Source organism: Melozone crissalis, unplaced genomic scaffold (genome assembly GCF_028551555.1).
Source record: "Melozone crissalis strain CALT ecotype California unplaced genomic scaffold, PUWL_Pcris_2 ptg000005l_1, whole genome shotgun sequence".
NCBI lineage: Eukaryota > Metazoa > Chordata > Aves > Passeriformes > Passerellidae > Melozone > Melozone crissalis.
In genome coordinates, this window is record NW_026535783.1 from 16786731 (window position 1) to 16810559 (window position 23829).

General features: G+C 41.7%; 1 protein-coding gene across 1 annotated transcript in view; it reads left to right on the plus strand.

Annotated features, from left to right (window-relative positions):
• Positions 1 to 18708, plus strand: part of LOC128943104 (uncharacterized) — a 42405-nt gene extending 23697 nt beyond the window's left edge. Inside the window, exon 4 of the mRNA XM_054285912.1 lies at positions 18575 to 18708. Within this exon, the coding sequence (XP_054141887.1) occupies positions 18575 to 18708 (134 nt within the window). The remainder of the gene's footprint in view (positions 1 to 18574) is intronic.
• The last annotated feature ends 5121 nt before the right edge of the window (positions 18709 to 23829 follow it).

Below are 23829 nucleotides of genomic sequence, written 5' to 3' on the forward strand. Positions count from 1 at the left end.
TATTTTTCCTGAAAGCAGTTCAAAGAACACAAGCTGCCATTTGTACCCTGTGTTTTTTGCATCTTCCATGCTTGCTACCTAAATGCTTTGTATTGCAGGTACAAAATAGGAGTTCTGACTGTGCACCCGACAACATATTCCATGGATTTTGGCTGTCTCAATGGGTGCAGTTCTCCACAGTACAAGTATCTGCATAACACAAATGGCTTATGAACATATAGGCCTGCATGTACCTTCAAAACTGAATATTCGGTTTGCAGTGCTTTCCACACTTTGGCTTGAGGCACAGATCCTTGTTTTGCCTGCAAATCAGGCATGGTAGGTACTCAGCCTAGGAATACATGCCACAGCACATGCTCTTGTGTCCACCTGGATCTTCACCCTATTGAAAAATAATAGTAAGTGTAATCTTTCTAAAATATGGTGGCATATTCACCATGAAATCACTGGTAGACTGAAAAAAAAAATATATAAAAATTACCTAGTATAACTCTAAAAACAACTTAAGCAAGACTTTGTTTTGGTCCAAAAATAAAAACTGAATAATAGTAAAATTGAAAAGGTACAAGTAATTTTCCAGTGTGTTCGTGCATTTTGGTCTCTAGTCTATTTGGAATTAGCTTTAAACTTTTTTGAGAGGTTTATTCTACTGTTTTAATTGCCACTTTTCTTATACGTATGACACTTTCTATGCTTAAAGCTCAAAAGAAGGGGTGTTAGTGAACTTCATAAAGATGACCAGAGTGAAATCCCTGAAAAATACATTAAAATGTTGATTCTTGTCCTATCTGCCAGACCCTGCAAGATGCCAGAGTTTTACTGTTGTCATTGATCTGATCTGGGAGGGATGACAAACCCCTGGAAAAATCATGCACCACTGAGGCCCAAGTGCATCTACGGGTTCAACAGCCAGGCTTGATGCAAACGAGAAACCTAATTCTTGCTCTTTGCTTTATTTTAAAGGTTGGAATGTGGCATTTCAAAGACATAATGTCAGATAAGAAAAAGTGTGAATGTTAAGGGTTTACTGAATATCAGATTTCATCCAAGGAAATGAGAAAGACATAATTTCTGCAATATTTGCTAGATTATGGCTTTTATTTTCGTAGGAAGGGTGGCAGCTCCTTGTCAGCAGACGGGTAGGAGTACAAGTAGCTTCCTTGTGTTCAGTATCAGCAACTCCTGTTTAATTTGCATTTGAGGGAGTTTTTTCCATAGCGTATTCATTTGCCAGTGAGTTAATACATCCCTGCATAATCAGATAAGAATGGAATAGAATTACTAATGATAAGAGGAGGTGGAATAAGGGCATGCCAGTAGAGCAGCCTTTCCTACACCCACTTAATCTGCGTAGGTCATAATTTCAGCTATCTCAAGTTTAGGTTAGCCTTATTTCTATTCCCAAGGTAGGAAGGCTTGTTGCTTGATGTTTGTTTTTACGGTTTTTTCCCCCCCTCAAAGGTGATTTTAGAAAATTAAATGTTGTGGGTTGGCTGTGACAGCTACTACTTCATTCTGTGAAGGTGGAGAATACAGAAGTTATACTTGCAGCTAGAAAAATACACCACTTACCTCCTAAACCAAATAGAAGAGCAAACTAATAAAAGCAGAGTGAAAAATATTCTCTGTGAAGCATGAAGAGGGATGCAGGGACCAGCAAAAGGCTGCAACATGAAGCTGCAGCATATTACAAAACCCCACGAATTTACCACCAGCAAATTCATCCTTACTAGTGCGTCTTGTACAAAGCAGTAGTACAAACACCCCGGAGTTTTGTATTGCATTATTGCTTCTAAGCTTCTGTAACTCCGCATAGATTATCCCTTCTAGCTGAAATACTTTGTAATGTAGATGAAGGTCCTTTTGAATCAAAGAGAGACAGGTGTTAATGGCCAAGATGCAGGAGGCCCAATTTTAAACTCATGTATGATATAATTTCATTTGGATTAACTCAAATCCTAATTCGGTTTTCTGTGGAAATTCTCAGTGAGCTTAGTGAGCTACACCATTTAAACACAATAGGTAATGCAGAAAGTGGATATGTCATATATTCACCAATTCTGCCTTACAAATTTCATTGTGATTTTAGCATAGAACTGTGAGTATATAAGCCATGATATATTGATAAGTGTCATGAATTTCCACAGAAGCATATAAGCAGCTTGAAAGAAAAGAAAAGAAGGAGCAAGAGAAGGGGGAGAAAAAGAAAATGGAAAAAAAAAAAAAAAAAAAGAAGTGCAGGGGTAAGGGAGGGGATGAAAGGGAATGCAAGGGAAGGCAGAGCAAGGCAAGGGAAACAGTCTCTAAACATGTATTATGTGCCAAACCTTAAACAGTTTCTTCAGCCTAAAGCATTCCTGTGGATTTTGCTTGGGCCTCTTAAAATTCTTAGACATTTCCTATTTGAATATCATCTGCTCAGCAGGACAGATAAGCCAACTATAAACTATTCTGCCTAAGTGACATAAACTACATGACCTTGCACTGGCCTTTGCAAATGATTTGGACCAATGATGTGTTTAATTGGGAATTTAATGAGCGAAATAGATGTTCCTGTGCTTTTCCAATTCACAATTATGTTCTTCTGCTTTTAATTCCAGATAACTCTACTGACTTTGAGGAAGTTACAGTTATAACACAATTTAAAAAAATTAAAAGGCAGAGAAACAGGCCCATGAGAACTTTGCTGCTGAAAAAAAAAAAAAAAAAAAAAAAGCAGGATTTACGCCACTATGGAGAAAGAAAATCCAGATGTAAAACAAGGTAATTAACTACGGCGTCTGCTGAAACAGCCTCCCCAAAAGGAGCACGAGATTACTGAGAGATGTTTCAGCCACTGACACGAAAACTAAACTTGGAGATTGCAAAGCCTATTGAACATTGGAGAATGCTTGATCCTGCCATTGAAATCACAAGCATTTCCCTCAACCAATACATCCCAAGAATCATCTTAAAGTTACAATACTATAGTCCCTTCTGAGGAAAGCCTACACTTGATGCTACCAAGTCCAGTGTTTCTAGTCTCTTTTCTTACTAAATCTTTTTTCAGTAGCTTAATTGAGAAAAATGTATAGCTATCTCAGCTGAATGGGTCTTTTTCCACTTTGTCCATCACTGTAGGACTTGAACATTTAACACTGTCTTGAGAAATGTAGCATAGAGAGTTATGGAGTTGTGCTTCAAAAATCACACTCAGAATTCAGATTATATTAAAAAATTCTAGCTTTTTGGCTTTGATTTCAAAGTCACCTTATCATTAGCAAACCACAGAGAAGATGCAATATGCAAGACAGGTGAGGGTCTGAGATCCGCTACAGAACACAGAGCAAGAGGGCTCATCTCCAACATTATTTAATGCAGAAGTGCTAAGCTAAGGAGAGCTAGCCTCTAAGGCAGATAATCATACTGGCTGAACAATCCAAGCAGGACCCTTATTCTAAAGTCAAAACCTTTCAAATAGAAGTCATTGACCAAGATATGGACAATGTGTTCAGATCACAGGGACACCAGGAGGAAAAGGTTCTGCTTCAAGTACAGCGTGCTGTGAACATATTTTACTTTTCCACTGGCTTCTAGCAGTGCCACTGAATTTCATTAAAAAAAAAAAAAAAGGCATTCTGCCCATACTAGTATGACAATGATTTATTGCTAATTCTTTGTTCCCTCATGGAGTTTATTTATGGGAGGCAACTGATAAAGTGACAAGAACTACATGCCTCTGATTTTTATATATAATTTTGTTCCCCGTTTACTGAAGTTTCTTTTCAAGCACAATACATCATTTAGTGAATCAGTAAACTTATAAGAACCTTGGGTCCACACAAAATTTTCCAAAAACAGGTGAAACTACTTTTGTACTTCAACCTTCCCTCAATCCCCTAAGGGACTGGTGTTGCCCCTCAGGTACCCAGACAATGTCTGGGAATGTCTGTGATCTTTAGAATATAAAATTCCAGCTCCACCGTATTTGTATGAAAGCCAATTCTGCATTTTTCCCTAAGTCATAGAAAATGTCAAAAGCCGTAAGGCATAATGACAGAGTTAGAATCCCTGCTGTATTATTTATACCCATTAAGAGGTGTCACAGCAATTGTCGTACATAAGGAAGCCCAAGTAGCTTGTATTTTTAAATGTCTTCAAGTGGATATTTACATGACAATGCCTGTGAAGACCCAATAGGTGTGTTCTGCTGGGAAAACCTCTGTGGGTCACTTCTTTCTGCAACCGGCAAGAAAGGAATGTCTAGGAAAGTCTACAAAGTTGTTGTCAGGTAGCCAAAAAAAAAAACCAACTGTATTTTAAGAAGGATTTATTCATTCACATAAGTAGACTTTACAGGTATAAGTTGTCGCAGACATTTTTTCACAGAAATCCTTTCTTTGGGACTTATTAGTTTTCTGGGAAGCAAGGGCCCCCAGAAAGAGAATGTAAACAATTGTTATCAGCTGCTGTGGAATGCAATAGGATGCACCTGTGATTGGTTCATGTTCCCATGTTTATAATTAAGGGCCAATCACAGGAGCAAGCTGGGGACAGAGTCCCTGGACACAACTTTGTTATAGATTCTTTCTTGCTATTCTTAGCTTAGGAAGCCTCTGCAACTTCTCTCTTTATTCTATTTAGTATAGTTATAATGTATTATATATCATATATCAATAAATCCAGCCTTCTGATCAAGAAACAAGATTCTTGTCTTTCTCTCACCCCCAGCGACCCACTCAGGTTGCTGTAATAGTAAGTGACTGTATGCTTCCACTGGTCCCAAAGCTGCTGCATGTATTTATTGAATTGGCCCATTACAGTTCCTAGTGCTGGTCAGACCTGTCTAGTTTTTAGTGCAAAGCAGAAAAATTAATTTTATGTACACGAACCACTGAGGTCCCAAGTTTATGTGAACAAAGATCTGTGTTTAGGATCTATATTGTCAAGTCTGTTCCCTGAACTCCATCAACAACATAAAGGCAATGTGACATAGAGTCTTCAAGAAAGCTATGTTGAAGCCTCTGAAACACAAGGATTTTGATTCAGCAAAGAAGATGAACATCCATTCCTGCCTATTCATAAGTCACCAGAAGGTTTCTGAAACAATGAACTTGCTTGTAGAAAAACCACAGTTCGTTAACTGTGGTAACAAGTTAATCTCAAATAATTGGGCTATGGTTTCTGTGACTGCACAGTGAGGTGGAAAGATCAGACTTGCAGTACATGGGCAACCCTCCACTTTGTATCTGATTGTTGCTGCCCAGGCAGCCTCAGGAACCTGCAGGGCTGCTGGGCAGCTTTGCAGAGACTGTACAATAGGTCCCACATTCCTGGGGTTGAGCTTTGTGCACTCGGTTAGAATCTTTAAGAATGGAGACTCCGTGCTCTCAGGTGCATGGCAGCAGTAAAGAGTGAGCAGCACTCAGAAACAAGATTAATTACCCTTTTGTTTTGGTCAATTCTTACTGAGTTGTGAAAAACAGACAAAGTGATCACCTTTCTGCTTTTGAAATGTATGTGGTGATGAAAGATGTACATAAATTCTGCCAGCAAAGTTAATTTCCCTTTTTCTGCTTTAGTGTGTCATGCTGACCTACAAAAACATCCAATGGGCAATAGGGAAAACACTGCAAAGAAGAGGAGATGGTGTTAGCAATCAGGTGCTCAAATATTTGTTCTTTTTTTTTTCTCCTGGATTTTGTCAAACAACTGCAAGTCAGAATTCAGGTATTTTATTGCAAAGTCTTGTGTATAATTCTGCATTACTGGTCCTATTGCATTCCCTCAGCAGGGCACAACAGACATCAGTTACTATTTGCAGGTTTGGAAATGTATATATTTATTACATCTTTCCTGAAAGGCTTGAAAATAAAAGCATTTTCATTTAGCTTATTAACATTATGCAAATGACAACATAACTAGTCTTGATTTGCTGCCACCGCCTTGGAAATATTTAAATATTATTATTACTGAGCTCAAGCTTTCAGTTTTATCTTGGAAATTTATGCTTTTAGGCTCAATTTATGCTTGTCAACAAATAATGATCATAGATGTGAGCTGGTTCATAATCCAGAGGTACTAGGTTACAATGTGTTGCCATGGAAACTGTGTTTTATTGCATTTTCTCTACTTGATTTAAGACATTTGACAATCATAGCAACTGTTTGCCTGTCTTCCCATATCATAAAATATTCAAAAACACAAACAACCAATGGGAGACATTCACACAGTTCTTGGACCTCACCATAAAAAAAAAAAAAAAAAAAAAAGAAATTACAACCTTAGATTTAATAGGGACCTTTTCTGAATAGTTTATCTCACAGAATGTCAAAGAGTGTTGGAAAATTCAATCAGAGGTTAGTCATCGAATGGACCTGTCTTGCCTGTGGTTCATTTTGTTTATTGCATCATATATCTTTTATGATCACTGGGACTTTAGCCTGAAACAGCATTTTCTTTAACAAGAGCCATGTTTCCTCTAACGTTGTTTATTGCATCTGAAACATTACTCTTTGAAACCACAGTACATTTTCAATTGAGCAAAGGTCTGTAACAGAATACAGCATGTCTGTGTTTATTCAGGATCGTGAGTAAAAAATATCCCAGTTCATGTAACATTAATCACTTTGCCAGTGTTCAGCTGAGGTCATTGCCACATTCCTAGCAGTATTAAGCCAAGTCAAGATTAATCACGTACATTAAACCCTGCAAGGAAAGCATGTGCAGCAGATCTGAAATTAGACATTTGGTGAAGGACTAAGAGAGCACTGTAACAAAATATGTTAGGAGTATTGTAGCAATCTTTCAGAACAATTTGAGATTTTTACCTCCTGTGCTCTTTTCAGCTCATCTATATTTAAGGCCTTGTTGCTGTCTCCTTCATTTAGCCCATTTTTAAGAAGTTCTAAATAAAACCATTAAAATCCTTTCTAGATTGTAGGAATTATTTCCCCCCTTTTTTACTCATTCATATACTTTTAAAATGCATTAATATATTCTTTTGTAAGTGAAATTTGGCTTTTTAATATGAGATTAAAATGAGATTCTTAATAAACAGATAGTGAAATGATGAGATATTTTCAGATAGAAAGTTAATTATCAAATAGTATTTCATATCAATTGTCTGTTATAATTTCACTTCTTTTTGTATGTGCACATACATCAGTACCATAAAGCTTCACATTTTGTGCTGATGTTGCTGGAAGTGTAAAAGATGCATTTTACACTATGCCTTTATGTTCTACTTGGTAGACAGTTAGAATACATTTGTCCATTCTTGTAAACTTCCATTAAACATTTGTTTGATTTTTTATGTCACACAATCATAAAAGGATAATTGAATGAGAAATAATTTCCACTCAAAACCCCAAGGAGAAAATTCTGTTGTGACATGAAGTTTGCAGTCAGTTATTTCTGTCTTGAGAATATATTGACATATCAAAAAGACTAGATTCATGTTTTTGAAAAAATTAGGAAAACTTGGCAATTCAGCAACATAAACGGGAACTAAACTGCTGAACTATAAAATTAAAGGAAGCAGATTAACATTATTTTGCCATTTTGCAATGGCTTAGCCATGGCCTTCAATACCAAATGCTTTTTTTTTTTCCAAAGATAACAGAAAGTTTTTTCATACAGCAACATCCAAAATCTGGGCCTGCCATGACTGTAACTACATACAGTTGTGTCCTTATACAGCAGTGCAGGGTCACAGAAGTGTATAAAACATGATCTCACACCACCAACTCATCCAAACACACAAAACGCTCCCAGCTGGGGATGGAAGGGCCGCGCAGTGAAGGCAATCCTTCTCTGCTTGGAGAGTTCTCTACTGCCTGCCTGACTTCTGTGACCAGCAGGAGCAATATCCCCACCTCAGGGTCCTCAAGAGAAAGGCTGTATTCTACAGGAAAGGTAAGTGGCATTTTATCTTGACAAAATCTCTCTGGAAAAGGTTGCCTAGCACCAGTTTCTGCAAGGGTTCAGACACGATAGCATTTTTTTATCCCCTTCTTTATGAACCTTCACTCAGCAAGAGTGGGCTTTTTGTATTAGACCAGCAGAGAAAGCAGTGAGAAAGTTTAATGCTTCCCTGCACTTACAGAACAGCCTTCCTCTTGAATCATCAGAGGCAATGGTCACAGTTGAAGGCAGGAGATGCTTCTAGTAGCAATGACATTTATGAGACATATGTGTCCTGTCTGTTTGCCACAACTTTATGCTAAACTGATGTCTGGAAACAATCTTCAGTTCTAATTGGCACATATTCTTGATGTTCTTCCTTACAATTAATCTTTTCCCTGTGGTTGTGTGCAAGGTTCCTCTTTGCTGCAAAGCCTAACAACATAGGATAAAAAGCTTGCTGCCCTCCTTGGACATACTATAGCTGTGTCTTTTCACGTTTTTATATAGGTCTCATATTTGCTGTAGGACTTGGGAATGAATTCTGTGGCCTTTGATGTTTCAGTAGTATGTAGAATATATATTCTGTGAACCTCCTAAAATACTTATTGCAAGGTTTTCTGCAATGGCAGGGATTGTGATTTCTTCCACAGTGTCCTCTCCAAACCCATACCCTATGGATTCAGTGATTTTGACTGTTTTGCCACAGAGGTGATGTGTGACATTCAGTCTTGTTCTTCTCCTATACTACCTGTCTATCTAGCAGTTTGTCTACTAGGTGTCTGTAATATTTTCGCTCCTGCTTCATATTCTAAAAGAGTATTTATGAGAAATAAACTCACCTTCTCTTTTTTTTAACTCTTTGTAGAAAATAAAAGTTAAGATAACTTTAAAAAAAATTCCAAAAGGCAACATAAAAGAGAAGCACTTGTCTCTCTTTTTTTTGCCTTTTGCTCCAAAACGCTTTATTAATGCAAGTTAAAAGTAAACTGAAAGGGTCTCGCATGTCTGCTGTTTATCAAACTGCATATGTTTTCCCTGGAAATCAGTATCCCACTGGCTTTATTCAAGACCAAATTCATAGACTCAAAGTTAGAACTCCTGCTGAGTTAGAAGGGTTAGCCACAAGGATCATTGCATTTAGCTCCTGGCCTTATGCAGGACACCCCAAGAGTCACACCATGAGCCTCAGATCATTGTCCAAACGCTTCTTGATATCTGTCAGGCTTGGTGCTGTGACCACTGCGCTGGTGAGACTGGCAGTGCCCAATCACCCTCTGGGTGAGGAATTTTCCTGACATCGAGCCTAAATTTCTCCTAACACAACTTCAGGCCATTCCCTCAGGTCCTGTCACTGTCACTGTCACCACAGAGAAGAGATCAGTGCCTGCCCCTCCTCTTCCCTTCCCAAGAGCTGTAACCATTGTGGGCTCTCCCCTCAGTCTCCTCTTCTCTAGCCTGAACAGACCAAGTGACTTCAGCCACTCCTCACATGGTTTCCCCTCAAAGCCTTTCACCATGCTTGTTACCCTCCTTTGGACCCTCTCTAACAGCTCAATGTCTTTTCTGTGTTGTGGCACCCAGAGCTGCCCCTGGTGAGGCTGCCCCAGAGCAGAGCAGAGCAGAGCAGAGCAGGACAATCCCCTCCCTTGGGGAATTGTCCCTTGCATCAGGCACAGCTGGCCAAGCTGTGTCTGATGCACCCCAGGACACGGGGCCCTCCTGGCTGCCAGGGCACTGCTGGCCCATGTTCAGCTGGTCATCAACCAGCACTGCCATTGTACCAGTACCTGTGCAATTGGCTTTAGGTGATGCCATAATATTATGCTAGAGTAAAAGAATTAACATAGTTAAAGCTTCAACACCGTAACAACTTGACATTGTTTGTCTGAGTCTTTTCCGTTTTGTTTTGTTTCATGTTTTTGGTTTTTTTTTTTGGTTGCTATTTTTTGGGAGGGAGGTTGTTTGGGTGTTTGTTGTTGTTTTTGGCTTGTTTTGTTTGCTGCTGCTATTGTTTTTGTTGTTTGGTTTCTTGTGGTTTGGTTGTTTGTTTGTTGATTGATTGATTGATTGATTGACAGATTGAATGAATTCCTGATATCCTATTACTGATTTGGCATGAATAGAAAATCTATGCCAGTCTTAAAAATAGGGATGCCTCTTAGAGATAATTATCTGTGCTCAACTTTAGAGCTAAAGAGACAAAATGAATGTTTCAACAATGCCACTAAATGGTCCTAGGTTAGTTAAGTTAATCACAGAAAAGATAAGACTGTTGAAATCTTTTGCGGAAAAACCATGAAACTGTGGCTTCATGTGTGTGTAGTAAATGTTTCCCAGACAAATGCACAGAATGCCAAGGGAGGTACCACACAAAATACTCCTCATGGGTAAGTGTGATTAACAGGTAAATAGCCTGACCAAAAGACCTGGAAAAAGCCAGTGCATATAACATGCCAAGAAATCAGGTCACTTTGTGTTGAGCCCATGTACCTGAAAGAAGTCACACAAGATTTACTTTAAATTTCTAAGATTTCTTACAAATTTGGAAGATTATTTTGTAGTTAACAGCCTGAATATTCTCTCTGATTTTTCCAAATAATTTGTCTTCCAAACCATTTGCTGCCTTCAGCTCAGCTCATCATCTGTTGCATACATTGATCTCACAGCCAAATCTCCTTAGTCTGCTATGAAAGCAGGTTTATTTCTTCCCTTCATTTGCTTAGGATTTCCCATGTGTCTCCGTGAGTTCCACCTTGATTTCTTTGATATATTCTTTTCACTGAGAAAGTTACTGCAAAGTATACTGTTGTGAATTTATAACACAGTCATTCTTCTGCACTAAATCCCTCACAATGCTGATGCTCTAAGGACAGAGGCAGATCATTTCTTTTTACTGCAGCAGTGCCAGAGGAAGGGATCCCTAGGTACCAAAACTTTCTAGCTATTCCTCTGAATGAGGTGCTTTCATGAGTATGTCTTATCCTGCTCTTGCAAAATGAATGGGAGCGGGTTATGTCTAAAATGTGGTTGTTTGGGGGCTTTTTGTTTTGCAATTCAACCTACTGATCTGGTGATGGTAGGTATCTGTCCTTATGGTGTAGTTGTATTAAATGGTGTAACCCAACTTCACGGTTTACTGCAATTAAAAGGGGTTGTCTTGCGCTGTTCAGGCCTCACTTTCCTCGCCCTCACTCCCACCTAAACTGTATGGTACCACTGAGCTCCTGAAGAGATGACGCATCTGCTCCTCTCTGACTGCAGAGTGCACTCATTCAGCTCGCTGAGCCAGCCGCAAACTAACCCCACAAAACAGTCAACAGTTTTTGTTGGCTTAACAAACTCCACCGACTCACTTAGGGGTCAAATGACTGCCACATCTGTGCAATGGAGAGGATGAGACCACACAACTTGAAGGGCTGGAGAAAAAGTGGGAAACCCGGGCCTTAGAGAAAGGAACTTCCTCTCTTGGCAGCAGCAAGCTGTTAGAGCAGCTGAAGTGTCTGTCTGAACTGCACCCTCACCGCGCACAAAGGATGCCCATACGAGAAAGAGCGCGGTAGTGTGCTGTAAAGTCACACCCCTGCATACTTTGCAGTAACTTCACTTGAGCCGTAACTCTTTTGTTCTGTGTTTGTTCTCCAAATTCCCTCCCTGCAGGCAGGTAAGGGAAGTAGCTTCAGCTAATCCCCTTAGCATACCTTTTGTCTGTCTAAAGTACAGTCATTATGTTCAACAAGCCTCCATTGTAACGAGTCTGGGAGAGAGGAGACACAATCCACGTGACCTGGATACCCATTTGCCAGGGCATTCAGAAATACAGAAAACCTGCAAGCTCACCACACCAACCAGAAATCCTAAATCTTACCCGTTCACCCCATCGCTGCATTATGTCAGAGTTCAAATTACTAGACATTGATTAGGTGGGAGAAAGGTTTGCCAGAAAACTTTTCTGGCTGAATGCACATACATTGCATAGCAGAACATGTCGGGCCCCTCATCTAATTAATTCTGTAATTAACAGACATTGCCCTGTTTAGGAGAGATCAGCCTTTTTGTCAACGCAAGTAATGTCAGAGGCTGGGACAGAAAATGTGGGCTTGAATTAAATTTTCAGTGACCAGTTTTAACCTATTCCCTTTAGTAATTAGCAAGAATATTCTACAATAATCAATGGCTTAACAACAATAGAGGCAGCTCCAGGATATGACTACTGGGCTGTAAACAACCATTGCAGATGAAATAGAGCTATTTTCTACGTCTATTGTGACTTGTTTATCACTGCACTCCCATGTCTCTTCCTAGAAGTAACTAAATAGCATCTCTTCCAGGAAGAGCCCCCTCTAAATCACTTCTGGCGAAATGGGTTCGACTACTTAAGCAGCGGGGAAAATAGTTTTGCTAATTTGCCTCATTTTGGTAGAAATGATCTGGAGAGTGCTCAGGTGGAGGGAATAGGATGTACTGTCCCCAGGCAGATGATGAGCCGTACGTCTTCGCTGGCACAGCTATTTCCCGAGTATATTGTTTATCTCTACTGCTGCAGCCTCCCAGGGAGACAACAGGGATATCTTCAGAGTAAGAAACTTTTAAGGTGCATTTAAACATACATCGGATAAACCGTGAAAACATTATTTCATTTTAATGATTTGTATCTGCAAGAGGATATAAATTAGTAATGGCTTATCAAACTTTACAGTTAAAGTTATTTTAAAAGATCTCTGAATAGTAGGTGTTAAAAACCCCCATATATATGTGTGTGTGTGTATATATGTATATGTATATGTATATGTATATGTATATATGTGTACATATATGCATATACATATAGTCTTACATTTATATTACTACAGAAAGAGCTAAAACCAACTATTTTTCTTGTCTCTCATAAAAAAAAATGGCTCGCACATGTTGCCCAGTTTGAAAGTTTCCAAGAGAGCTGATTGCCAGCAATTATTTTGTTTTATGATGCATTCTTTCACTCTATATTTGGTTTTGCTCATATGGAGTGCTCAGTGCAGTACAAAGGTTTGTATAGGTTTGGAATTCCTAGATTTCTCTTCAAAGCTTGCTACTGCTAACAGAGATTGCTTAAAAAAAACCTTTTCCATAACTAGTGGCTGCTCCTGAAATGCATAACAAGATTTCAAGGAAAAAAACTCAACCCATAAAGAGAAAAAATAATGAGAGGACACTAATTTTACTCATTCTGTGTAGGAGGTATAATGTCTTTATAAAGTAATAATTTTAAAAAAACCAACAAAACAATGACTGGTGGCTTATCTGGACCTTCCAGCTGTACTTCCCCCTTTTGCATTAGCAGTATGTTTTCTAAGGTTATGAAAAACCATGAAAATTGCATCTTAAGAGGAGTTTTATTCTTTTTCCTAGGATTTGATTGAAACAGACAGCTACATTTTGTGTATATATAATTAGGCAGTAAAATAGGCTTTGAAGGCAGATTTCTGTTTAGTATGTGAGTCACACGCACAACAGTCTTTCATTCAGCAAGGAAAGACTGATCTTTTTAATGCCTCAACTCGCTCAACATGTTTTCTGAATGCTACATCTTGCAGGAAAGAAAAAAAAAGGGAGAGAAGGAAAAAAAAAAAAAAAGACATCCCAAGCAGCTTTAAAGCCATATTTCTCTCTTTCTTTCTGTTTTTTTAGCTTGTTTCCCCAAATGAAAAACAATCTGAAAAGCCAATCTAGCTAGTCTGTAGTGATTTAACCTTATGACAAACTGATTTTTATCGTCTTTCTTTCCAGATTGTTGTCCAGGGCAGCAGTGAATGCTGCACCAGCTCTAGGCGTATCTAATCCCTCTCATAAAAGGCCATTGTGGTAGTAAAACTGAGACCAATGGCTTTTTCATTCTCCACATCTCAGCTCTCCAAAGTAATGGCAATGGGGTCTCCTCTTCATGTTTTTCTTTTCAGATGCATAATTTCTCTTTTTAATAAGGCTAAAATAGAGAGAAATAAAAGGAATACAATCACATTTTCCTCAAAGCTCTTTCTATAAATACCTTCTGGGTAACTGAACTTAGGAACAATTATCTGTATTCTGAGTTGTCGAGACACTGTGTGAATATAGCAAACTATTCATGAAAGTTTCTGATCACTATGAAGTATGTGAACATATTCAAATTTTGGGCACTATGACTTAGCGCTTAATATTTTCTGTTTAAGGTCACCCTGGCCTTCTTCATCATCCTAAAGCCTAAAGACGCAATAAAGGCAGTGCTCAACACCAGGACAGTTCTTGTACTTATTCCTTGCAAAGTAATAATGTAAAAGCAATTACCCACTGATTTTGTGCATTTGCAATGTATTCCTCTCAACAATATTTTCCCTAAACCATAATCCATGTATTTTTATGAAGAATAACTAAGAAGGCTAGACAGCGAATATTCTCTGGGGAAAAAAAAGTGTATTTTCCTTTTATTTCCCCCTCCCCCAAAAAGCCTTGACCTCGGTGCTAAATGTTTTCATTAACAATATGTTAACAGATTATATTTCAGAACTAGTTCACCATTTTGAACAGCAGTATGAGAGAGTTGGTCTGCATTTGATTACAATTTTTTATTTGACCTCAGAGGAGTGCTTTTAACCAGCAAAATACAAAGTGCTAGATAAAAAGATTTAGAAACAGAAACTTTTAACATAAACTCATTTCTCCAAATAAAAAACCACTGCATTTTAATACACTTGATTAATTTTGATACACTTGTAGATATCTTTTTCTATTACCATTAAAATTAAAACCAAACAAATCTGTTTAAATAATATAAAACTTTGATTTGGGCATATTTATTTTTTAATTTTGAGAGCATTACGTTTGTGCCCTTAAAATTATAGAAGTGTAAAATGGAAAAGTAAAATTTTATAATAAAAATCATATGATTTATTCCTAAATTTCAAATCGGGACAAAACGAAGGAGAGGTATTTAGTCTGCAAAATAATATTCCATGGGCCAGAGCATGGAACAATTCATAAGTATCCTTGTTGTTTAAATAAAAGAAATCTTCTGGGCATTCTTGATGAATATTCACTAGAATACGCTCTGTCGAAGCAGAGATCCTCACAGGATTTCTTCCAGGTTCTTTTATAGTACATCTGTGGGAAGATAGTTGAAACAGCAGTTCCGGCTCCAGGACACCACAGGCTTAGGCTCCAGAACAATTCCTAAACATCTCCTAAGGGCTCAAGACTTCTTTCACGACAATTACAAAAAGCACACCAGGTTTTCCTTTTTTCCACCTCCCCGGTGGAAGTTCAGAGAACTGGACAAAAAGTCTGCTTGCATCCTAGCTTAAGGGCTTGAAAGCACAGAGGATCTTTACATAAGGCAAATAAAACTGACATCCCTGTGTGATTCTTGGGACTTCTTTTCTCTGGTCCTAAAGAAGAGAGAAGTTGCAGTCACTGGAAAGTCTGCTTTAATAGCAGCTATTTGCTATACAGGCCAAAATCTAATGCAGATGTTCTTAATCACATTACACTTGATCTCAATATGCTTAACAAACACAGTCCTCAGGGCACCCTGTAAGGTAAGTAATCACTGTTACACTAAATTACAAGTGAGGAAGCAGAAGCTCTGTGATGAGAAGACCTGCAGATTTCAAAGTCCAGACTGTGCAGAGGCTCATCAGCTAAACAGACCACCTCTGCCCTCTTGTCTGACACAAACGGTGCTACGTTTAGTTCACACCACTGCTCTAAAACAGACAGATGTGAGGAACTCAGTATAGCTACAGTCACAACTTCCTTCCATTAATAGGAAGAATGATCAAGCAGAAATGATTATATCACTTGGTGCATTCCCCGGAGTTTTGGTTTGTTGTTCTTTGGGTTTTTTTTCAGTTTTGGGTGTTTGTTTTTGGTTTTGTTTGGTTTGTTTTGTTGTTTGTTGTTGTTTGTTGCTGTTTTGTTTTTTCATTTTCTCTTTTATTTACCAGGCTTCTTTTTAAATTAAACGTTTGCAACCACACTGCTGAAGAAAATGTCTAAAATCTGGATGGGATTTCTCTTCAAATGTCAATAGTGCAGTTCAGCAATGTTTCAGGTACCTCCATGGAGAATGTAAGCCTTGAAATGAGTAATGTCTCACCTGATTGTGTTTCATCATCCACTAGAAAACATAGCTGTGTTACTTTTGGCTAAAGGAATCCTTGATGCTTTTACATTCACTTGTTGCTTTAGTTACTATTTCAAGGCAAGATGGCCAAATCACAGAAGTTGTCACATAATGATTGTGAGACAGCTGAGACCAGACTGCGCCAGTAGCCCATCTTCTCTACTAATCTTCCCTTTTTGTATTTACATCGCCGCCTTTACTGCCTCAGTCTCTTGGTCTCATCATCCCCTCTCCTTCTCTCCTACCTGTCTCACTCCTGTTTCCTCATGCTGCTTTTAGAGCAAGTCCCTTCTTGTGTAGCTGAGGGTACAAAGCTTTCTTTGTGTTTCTCTCCTGCCCCAATACAGCAAAGGAAACAACAAAAGAGCAACAAGGACAGTCAGGAAAGCAAGAGGTCACAGTTGCTTGCTCTGGTACACATAAGAGACGTTCCTAGGGTTATTCTCTTCACTTGCAGCTCTAGCAGCTAACATATTTAGTTTGTTTAAATGCTTCTCATCCGGATTATCAAAATCTTTGGTATTTGTCTTGTCCCAGAGCATAGGTTTTCTCATTCCATAGCTCTGCAGTTTTTAAAACTACTGGGTTCAAACCTACACACAAACAGACTCTTATTCTTCTCTCGTGGGTTTTCAAGGGTCATTCATCTTCGAGCTCCTTTCTGTCAAAAATGTAGCAGCATGTTTTCCTCACTCTTCCCGTGAGGATGATATACCCAGCCTTGGCTCTGAAAACTTTCGGAGTCATTCCTCACTTTACCAGACAGTGCACATTCTGACTGTTAGTCACCTTTATCTTATTCCTGGTATATGCTATCTGATCTTACATCTGGCCAATTCCTTCTGCTTATTCAACATCATGCTTCTTGCTCTCCTTTCACGTTGGGAAAGTCCCTCTCAAACCCACTTCTGCTGCAGACTCCTTAAGCCTAACTGGCTACTCCTCTGCAAATTCCATTTCAAGATTCATCTTTCCTCTCCCTGGCCTATGACTCCTCGCCTTTCCTCTAAAAAACCAATCCAATCCTATTCACTAAGGCTCAGTTTCATTTCCCCATGCTCATTTGTTCTCTCTGAAAATGTGAAGTACTGTACCCAGCCACTGGCCTTTTGTACATTTTTCACCTTGGCAAGACTAGAACATCGACACACTGTCCTACTAAAATACTGAAACTGCATCTATCATTTCTATTACAAATTATAATGGACTGTGAAACATTAAGCTTAGGCTATGGCAAGACTGTAACAGATTTCAACATGTATTCCTTGTTTCTCAGAACACACTCTTTATTATGAAAGAAAAAAATATTTTTAACATTATCGGAATGTTTGCACAAAGCACTACATAAATAAATATGCTGTTTAAATTACTTGAAAAATTGACCATCTATACAATGAACTGAAGGCTATATTCACGTCTAGGTAAAAGGTTTGTAATTCAGATTCTACAGCAGAACCTTGGAGAGCTGTTAATTTACAGAATAGAAAAGACTTTCTGGGTCATTCAGTCCACTCTAATGCCAACATGGAGTAATTACCCATATTATTTATTTTTAGTGCTCTTTCCAGCCTAATTTTTAAGTTCTATGCTACGGTACTTGGGAACGTCTCATTTATTCCTTCTGTATTTATTTCACTGATTAGCACATTACACTGGTAGGATATTTATTTATTTATTTATTTATTTATTTATTTATTTATTTATTTTCAACTGTTGCTTTTCTCTTTTCCTCTTTTATTTTTTTTATTTTCCATTCCTTTTTTTTTCTTCTTCTTCTACATTTCCCCCCACTTTTTTCAGGTTTGTTCTCTTTCATCTCTTTCTTTTTTTTCTTTTCTGTCTCTGTGCTCTCAGAAGGATAGTTTTTATCTGTTTACTTTTTACACTCTCTCTGTACTCCCAAATAAATATACACATGCACATAGAGGCTCTTTCATAAATCTTTCCATCTAGTTGTCAGGTCATCTTTGTTGCTCTTCAATATACAACATAGCAGCACTTTGCTTCCATGTAGAAACTATATTTGTATGCTGAAACGTCAGAGACACTGACCACTAGATTAGGTATCAAACTGAGACTCCTTGTGAATATGCAGATAAATGTAAGAGTCTATGGACTGCTCTAAAGAAGAAGGAAACATTGTCAGCATTGCCTCTGGAAAAAAAAAATTGTATCTAACAGAAGTATCTGCCAAGTGTATAATGACTCCTCTGTAGTTTGTATCATCAGTTCCCACACTCTGGTCTATGGATCACTGGCAGTCAGCAATGCTGTTATATATTACCCACAACTAATCTGCAGAGCCAGTAGTTTGTGCACATCAACTGAAAGTTCGCCCATAATACTGTGGGATGTTCTGAAGGTTCTAGGATGCGCTAACCCAAAATCTTCGAATCAATACAATTTCCAGTGCACTGCTTTCAAGTCTTGTTATGAGAAAACTTTTATGCGCAAAACGTACAGGAGAGAAACGCCACTCATTGTTTACGTAATTAGTATGACAAGTAAGTGCTGATGAGAAATGGATTTTTGCCCTCTCTTTGGTGCAAGTTGAAGAGAAAGAGAACGATGGGTTTATCTTTGCAGACACGCTGTCGATAATGCCGAGATCGCAGGTATGGACCCGTACCCGTGCTCCTGCAACACCGAACACGGGAACAAAGGGAGAAATGGAGACAGACTGAATGAGGGGAGGCAATTAAGGCTTTGCTGCTAATGACAGTAAGCCTAGGTGGCATTATTGCGGTTCTTCTCGGCAAGTTTAACCCCGGCGCTGCCAGCGGCGCCGGGCCGGAGCGCCGGGTCCGCCCCGCTCCCCTCAGGCGCGGAGCCGCCGCTCCCCCGAGGCCCGCGCGCGGGGCCCCTGCCCCGCCCCGCGCGCCGCCAGCCAATGGCGAGCCGCGAAAGCGATTTCTCGCGCGCTGATTGGGCGCCGCCCGCTCAGCGCTCGGGGAGCGGGCAGCGCGCAGGGCCCGCGGCCGCGGGAGGGGCGGGAAGGCGCCTCTCTCCCCTCACGGCTGCGGCCCCCCCGGGGCAGCGGGACCGGCAGCGCGGGCCCTCCGCCAAACAAAGAGACCTTCGACAGCGATCTTCGTAGCGTGTGCGATGCATATGTCTGGCAAGGTTAAAACAAAACAAAACAAAACCGACAAAAAGCGAACAACCCTCCCAAAAAAACCAAAACAAACAAAAAAATCCGGACAGGGACCAGGATGGGTGAATGGTGATCTCTTGGTATTATTAGCAGTCCACAGCTGCACCAATTAAGTACAGATTTCCTATTTTAGACAATCATCACTAATTTATTGGCCTTTTGTCTATCTTGTAAAATGCACAGAAATACAAAGTTGTAATCTAATTTGGAGAGCAGGTAGAAATTAAGGCGTAAAAGTCACTAAATCACACAGCGGGCCCTGGCAGCTTTTTGAAATACCGACATTCTTAACCTTACAAGACAATGTGAGTTCAGTGGTCCTTTTGCATCCACTCATCGGAATCTGCTGCTGCAGATGCACCCAGGGGCCGGCAAGCAGTCTTGCTCTAATTTCTGCCACAGAAATGGGTAAATAAAACCCTGCTTTGGCAGCCATGTGGTACACTGGGCAGGCTCCTTCCCTGTAGACTCATACACAAATGCCAGGAGGGAATGGGGTGAGAGGCTCCCCTCAGAAATTTGTAATTTAAGGAGGTTTTTAAGGATACTTTACCCCCGTCAGTTGGCCTCTGTAGTTAGTAACCCTCTGTGGCTGGCTCTTCCCCTGACCGTTTCTTTCAAAAATTAAAATGATGGTGTAAGGCAGATAAAGCAGAGGCATTTTTGTAATCTCTCCCAGCGACTGTTCCTTGGCTAGTTAACAGACTATCTATTCAGAAGCAATTTTCTTTGGGCTGAAATTATGTGCTGACCGTAGCAGATCACTTCCCATAATACCCCTTCCCCCACCCAACGCTAAATACAAACCGTCTCCTACTCACTGTATAATAATGTGAAAATGACTGTAATTTTGCAGACGAGAAGCAGCCCAAAGTGAAACGTGTCTAAACAGAGGTCAATACTGAAAAATTCAGGGCCATTACCTAAATCTGAAAAATACATACTGTAAGGAAACAGGAATAGTGATCCACGACTAAGTAGACCAAAAGCTTGGTGTTGCTGATCTTAAAATTTTGCTAACCAGTGAGTGACATCACTCAAGAGCTACCCTCGGGGAAACTGTGATTTTCGGTACCTTGTGACATTATGCATGCCCACTCCTCCACAAATTGCTCATGCTGGGCATAAGTGTCCCTCCCTGGGGGGAGAGTGCCAGTGACTCCAGCCGTGTCCGCTGCCACAGCGGCTGGGAAGTGGCCGCTCACAGGTCCTCCTTGCTATTATCCCTGCGTTGTCCCAACAGCCGGGCGGGATGGCAGGGATGTGTTCACTGTTCACACCTCAGCATTTCTTGTTTGTGCCGCACACATGCCATGAGGTGTTTTTTTGTTTTGTTGGTTTTGTTGGGGTTTTTTTGTTGTTGTTTTGTGTTTTTTGGGGGTTTTTTTGGTGGTTTTTTTTTTTTTTTTTGCTTCCCTCCCCCACTTTGTAATCGCTTAAACATTTAATGTGATCAAAGGCCTCCTTGACAATGAACATATCCCTGCTAATAAACCCTTCATTATCAGCCCTTGAAGGGTAGGTATTTTTACACAGGAGAAACGGAGCAGCCTCAAGGCCTCCCAAGGTAGCTGATGCTGGTGACCCCAATGTCCGCGGGACTCACAGCACCTGGAGGGCAGCCTTTTCTCCTGGGGCCCCTGGTCATGGTGACCGGGTGGCCATAGAGCGGACGAATGCCACGCCACGGGAGCTTTTTACCCCCACTAGTCCTGTTTCACCTTCCGCAAAGCCCCCGCAGCATAGCCGGGTCCGGGGGGGTTTGCTCCTCTGGTACCTCTCCACTAATCGCCGCTTTCATTGGGAAGCCTGCAACGCGGGCACGCTGACGAGCGTGATTTGCTCAGCTGGACGAAATCCAAAGAGGTATTTTGTCACCCTGTCATGGGTGTGCAGGACATCGTAAATGCCACGCTTTGACTTCTTGCCGGAAATCTTGACTTGGGCGTAGCGTACGTTTGGCAAGAAAAACATCCCGTATCGATTTTCACAGGGAGATCAGTCCCAGCGAGATCAAGGGGAAGAGGAAGGGGGGAAAAAAAGTCAAAGACAGGGAAAAGGGGGGAAAAGAAAGAAAAGAGTAGATCGTGTTTAAGGATATTAAAAGGAACAGGGTGTCTGCGGGGCTAGTGCCCCCCACCTCCCGACCCTCCCGTGCCCGCGGGCGGCGGCCGCCACCGCCCCCATTCCACCCCCGCCGTCCGCGAAGGGTTAAACGCAATTTAACGCAGTGGTGTAGCATAATGGCTCCCAACGTAAACAAAAGGAATGATTAAGGGGGATATTTTCGAGCTACACAAAGCCCGATAGGGAAGATTTGTGTTACTAATTCCTGTGAAAGGATGTTCACGTGGTAGTTATAGGGTCGCTGGCATTCACACTTCAGTGCGTGCGGCAGTAAATCAGCAGTCTGGAAACAAAAGGGTTATTTTCTGCTCCCCTTCCTTCCGAAAAAGAGGAAGAGAGAAAAAAAAAAAAGGAGAAAAAAAGAATAAAACCCGACCTGTCTAACTTAAGCCATATTGTAAAAATGAACATGTAATAAAATACATGAGGAGCTGTAAAAGTGAATGCAAGAAAGAGGGCTGATCGGAGAGGGGAGCAGCGGCTCGGTGACCCCCAAGCAGAGCCAGGGGTGCTGCCCAACCATGAACCTCCCTTCAGCCCCTTCCTCCAGACACTGTTTGCTTTTCTCCTCCACTAAGCACGAAAATAATCGCACATGTGTATCAGCAACCCTCTCTCGCTGGCTTCAAGCTGTTATAATTTTGAATGAGGGGGCATTTAAAAATTATGACTGAGATTCTAAATTGCCTCTTTGAAACCGGCACAGAAAAATCATTCATCATGGCTTCGAAAACTGCCCTGAAATTAAATTAAAACGAAATGAGGGAGTCTTCCTCCCTACGTGTGAGTCTTGGCAGAGCTACACTCCACCTTGGTTTTCTATTTTTTTCCTTCCCCTCCTCCCCCTCTCTTTTCTTTTTTTTTTTTTTTTTCCCTTTCCCTTCCCTCATTTATTTTTCTCTCCCTCAGCTTTAAATGTTATGTAGGATAATTGAAATGGGAAACACGATTTTGTATCTGGCTGCAGCAAGGAGGCTCGGTGTAGGCTGCGGGCGGCAGAGCAGGGGGCTGCGTGCGTGTGCGTGCGTGCGAGTGCAGAACGTGTGAGTGAGCGCACAATGCGCGCGGAGGTGGGGGCGGGCTGGTGCGAGGGTGCCGGGCGGGGGTGCGGCGTGCGCGGGGGCGCAGCGTGTGCGGGGCCGCAAGGCGCGAGTGCGAGCGGGTGCCGGGGGTGCGAGCGAGCGAGCGGGTGCGTGTTTGTGTCTCTCGCCCTCGCCGGCAGGCAGGAGGAGCGGTGGGCCAATGGCAGGGCCCGGTTTCATAAAAGCTGGGTGCTGATTGGCCGGCAGGGAAAGGGCATCGCGAACAAAGAAAAGTCCCTCTCAGGTACCGCGCGGAGCGAGGCTCCCACTCCCCCGCCTCGGCCGCTGCTGTGGGGGCAGCGCCCCTGTCCCCTGTGCCTGTGTGTCAGCCTGTGAGGGGACAGACACACATGCCGGGTTTGCCTTCTCTGTCCAGTTTTTCTTTTCTTTTATTTTTTTTTTTTGGCGTTGTTGTTTTAATTTTGTTTCTAGAAAGAAAGAAAGGAAGGTTCATGATATCTGGTGCTCTCTTCCTCCAAACACAATAAATCTGTTGAAGACATTAGATTTTTTTTTTTCCTAAAATAAAAAGCGGCTGCAACAAAAACACACTCAATGCAGTTAGAAGGAAAAGGTCAACTCGATCCAATACAGACCGTAAGTACGGTTGCGTGGTGTGTCTATAGCACTTAGAGGGGATTTTCTTTTTTTTCTCTCCAAACGGGAGTGTTAAAGAGTTTTGGGAGTTGAGATAACTAGGGTTCTTGGGGATTTTTAAAGGAGGAAGAAAACCCCAAAACAACCCCCCAGACAGGGTGAGTTATTTGAGGGAAGTAAGAGGGTGAAAGCACTGTAGCCACACAAATCATACTTGACGGTGCACTTGGGGAGCGTTAAAGCGTAGTGCCTTTTTGGGTTTTAACTAACCCACGGGGGGGGGGGGGGGGGGAACAAAAGTGACACCATTACAGCCAAGTCTGCATTGCTTCCCCGCCCCCCCGGGCCCCAAGAGCACTGCGCTCGTTAGCAGGAGCGACGGGGCACCGACGGACCGGGAGGCACCTCGCATGTCACACCGAGACACCAGAAACGCGAGGCTGGAGCCGGGGGACGGGGGTGGGATCGTCCCTCGGCGGCTGCCCGCTTCCATCGCCGTCTCGGTTCTGCCTGCCCTGAGGCGCAGGGAAGGGAAAGCCCTGAGGTAAACGGGCCCCCCCACCCGGGGAGGTGGCGGGGGGCTCGGCGAGGCGTTCCTGGGGGGCACTCCGGGGCTCCAGCCGAGGCGGCGGGCCGGCGGCGCGGCGCGGGGCCGGGGCAGGGCGCGGCCCGCCCCGCCGGGTGTGTGAGGGGCGGCCCCGGCCCTGCTCGGCGGCGGCGGCGGCCAATGGCGCCCGGCGGCGTCACGTGACGCGGGCGGCGGGCCCGCCGCGCCTCCCCCTCCCCCCGCCCTCCCGCCACCGGCAATTCATTACGGCTTTTAGCTTCCCATCGCCGGCTAATTA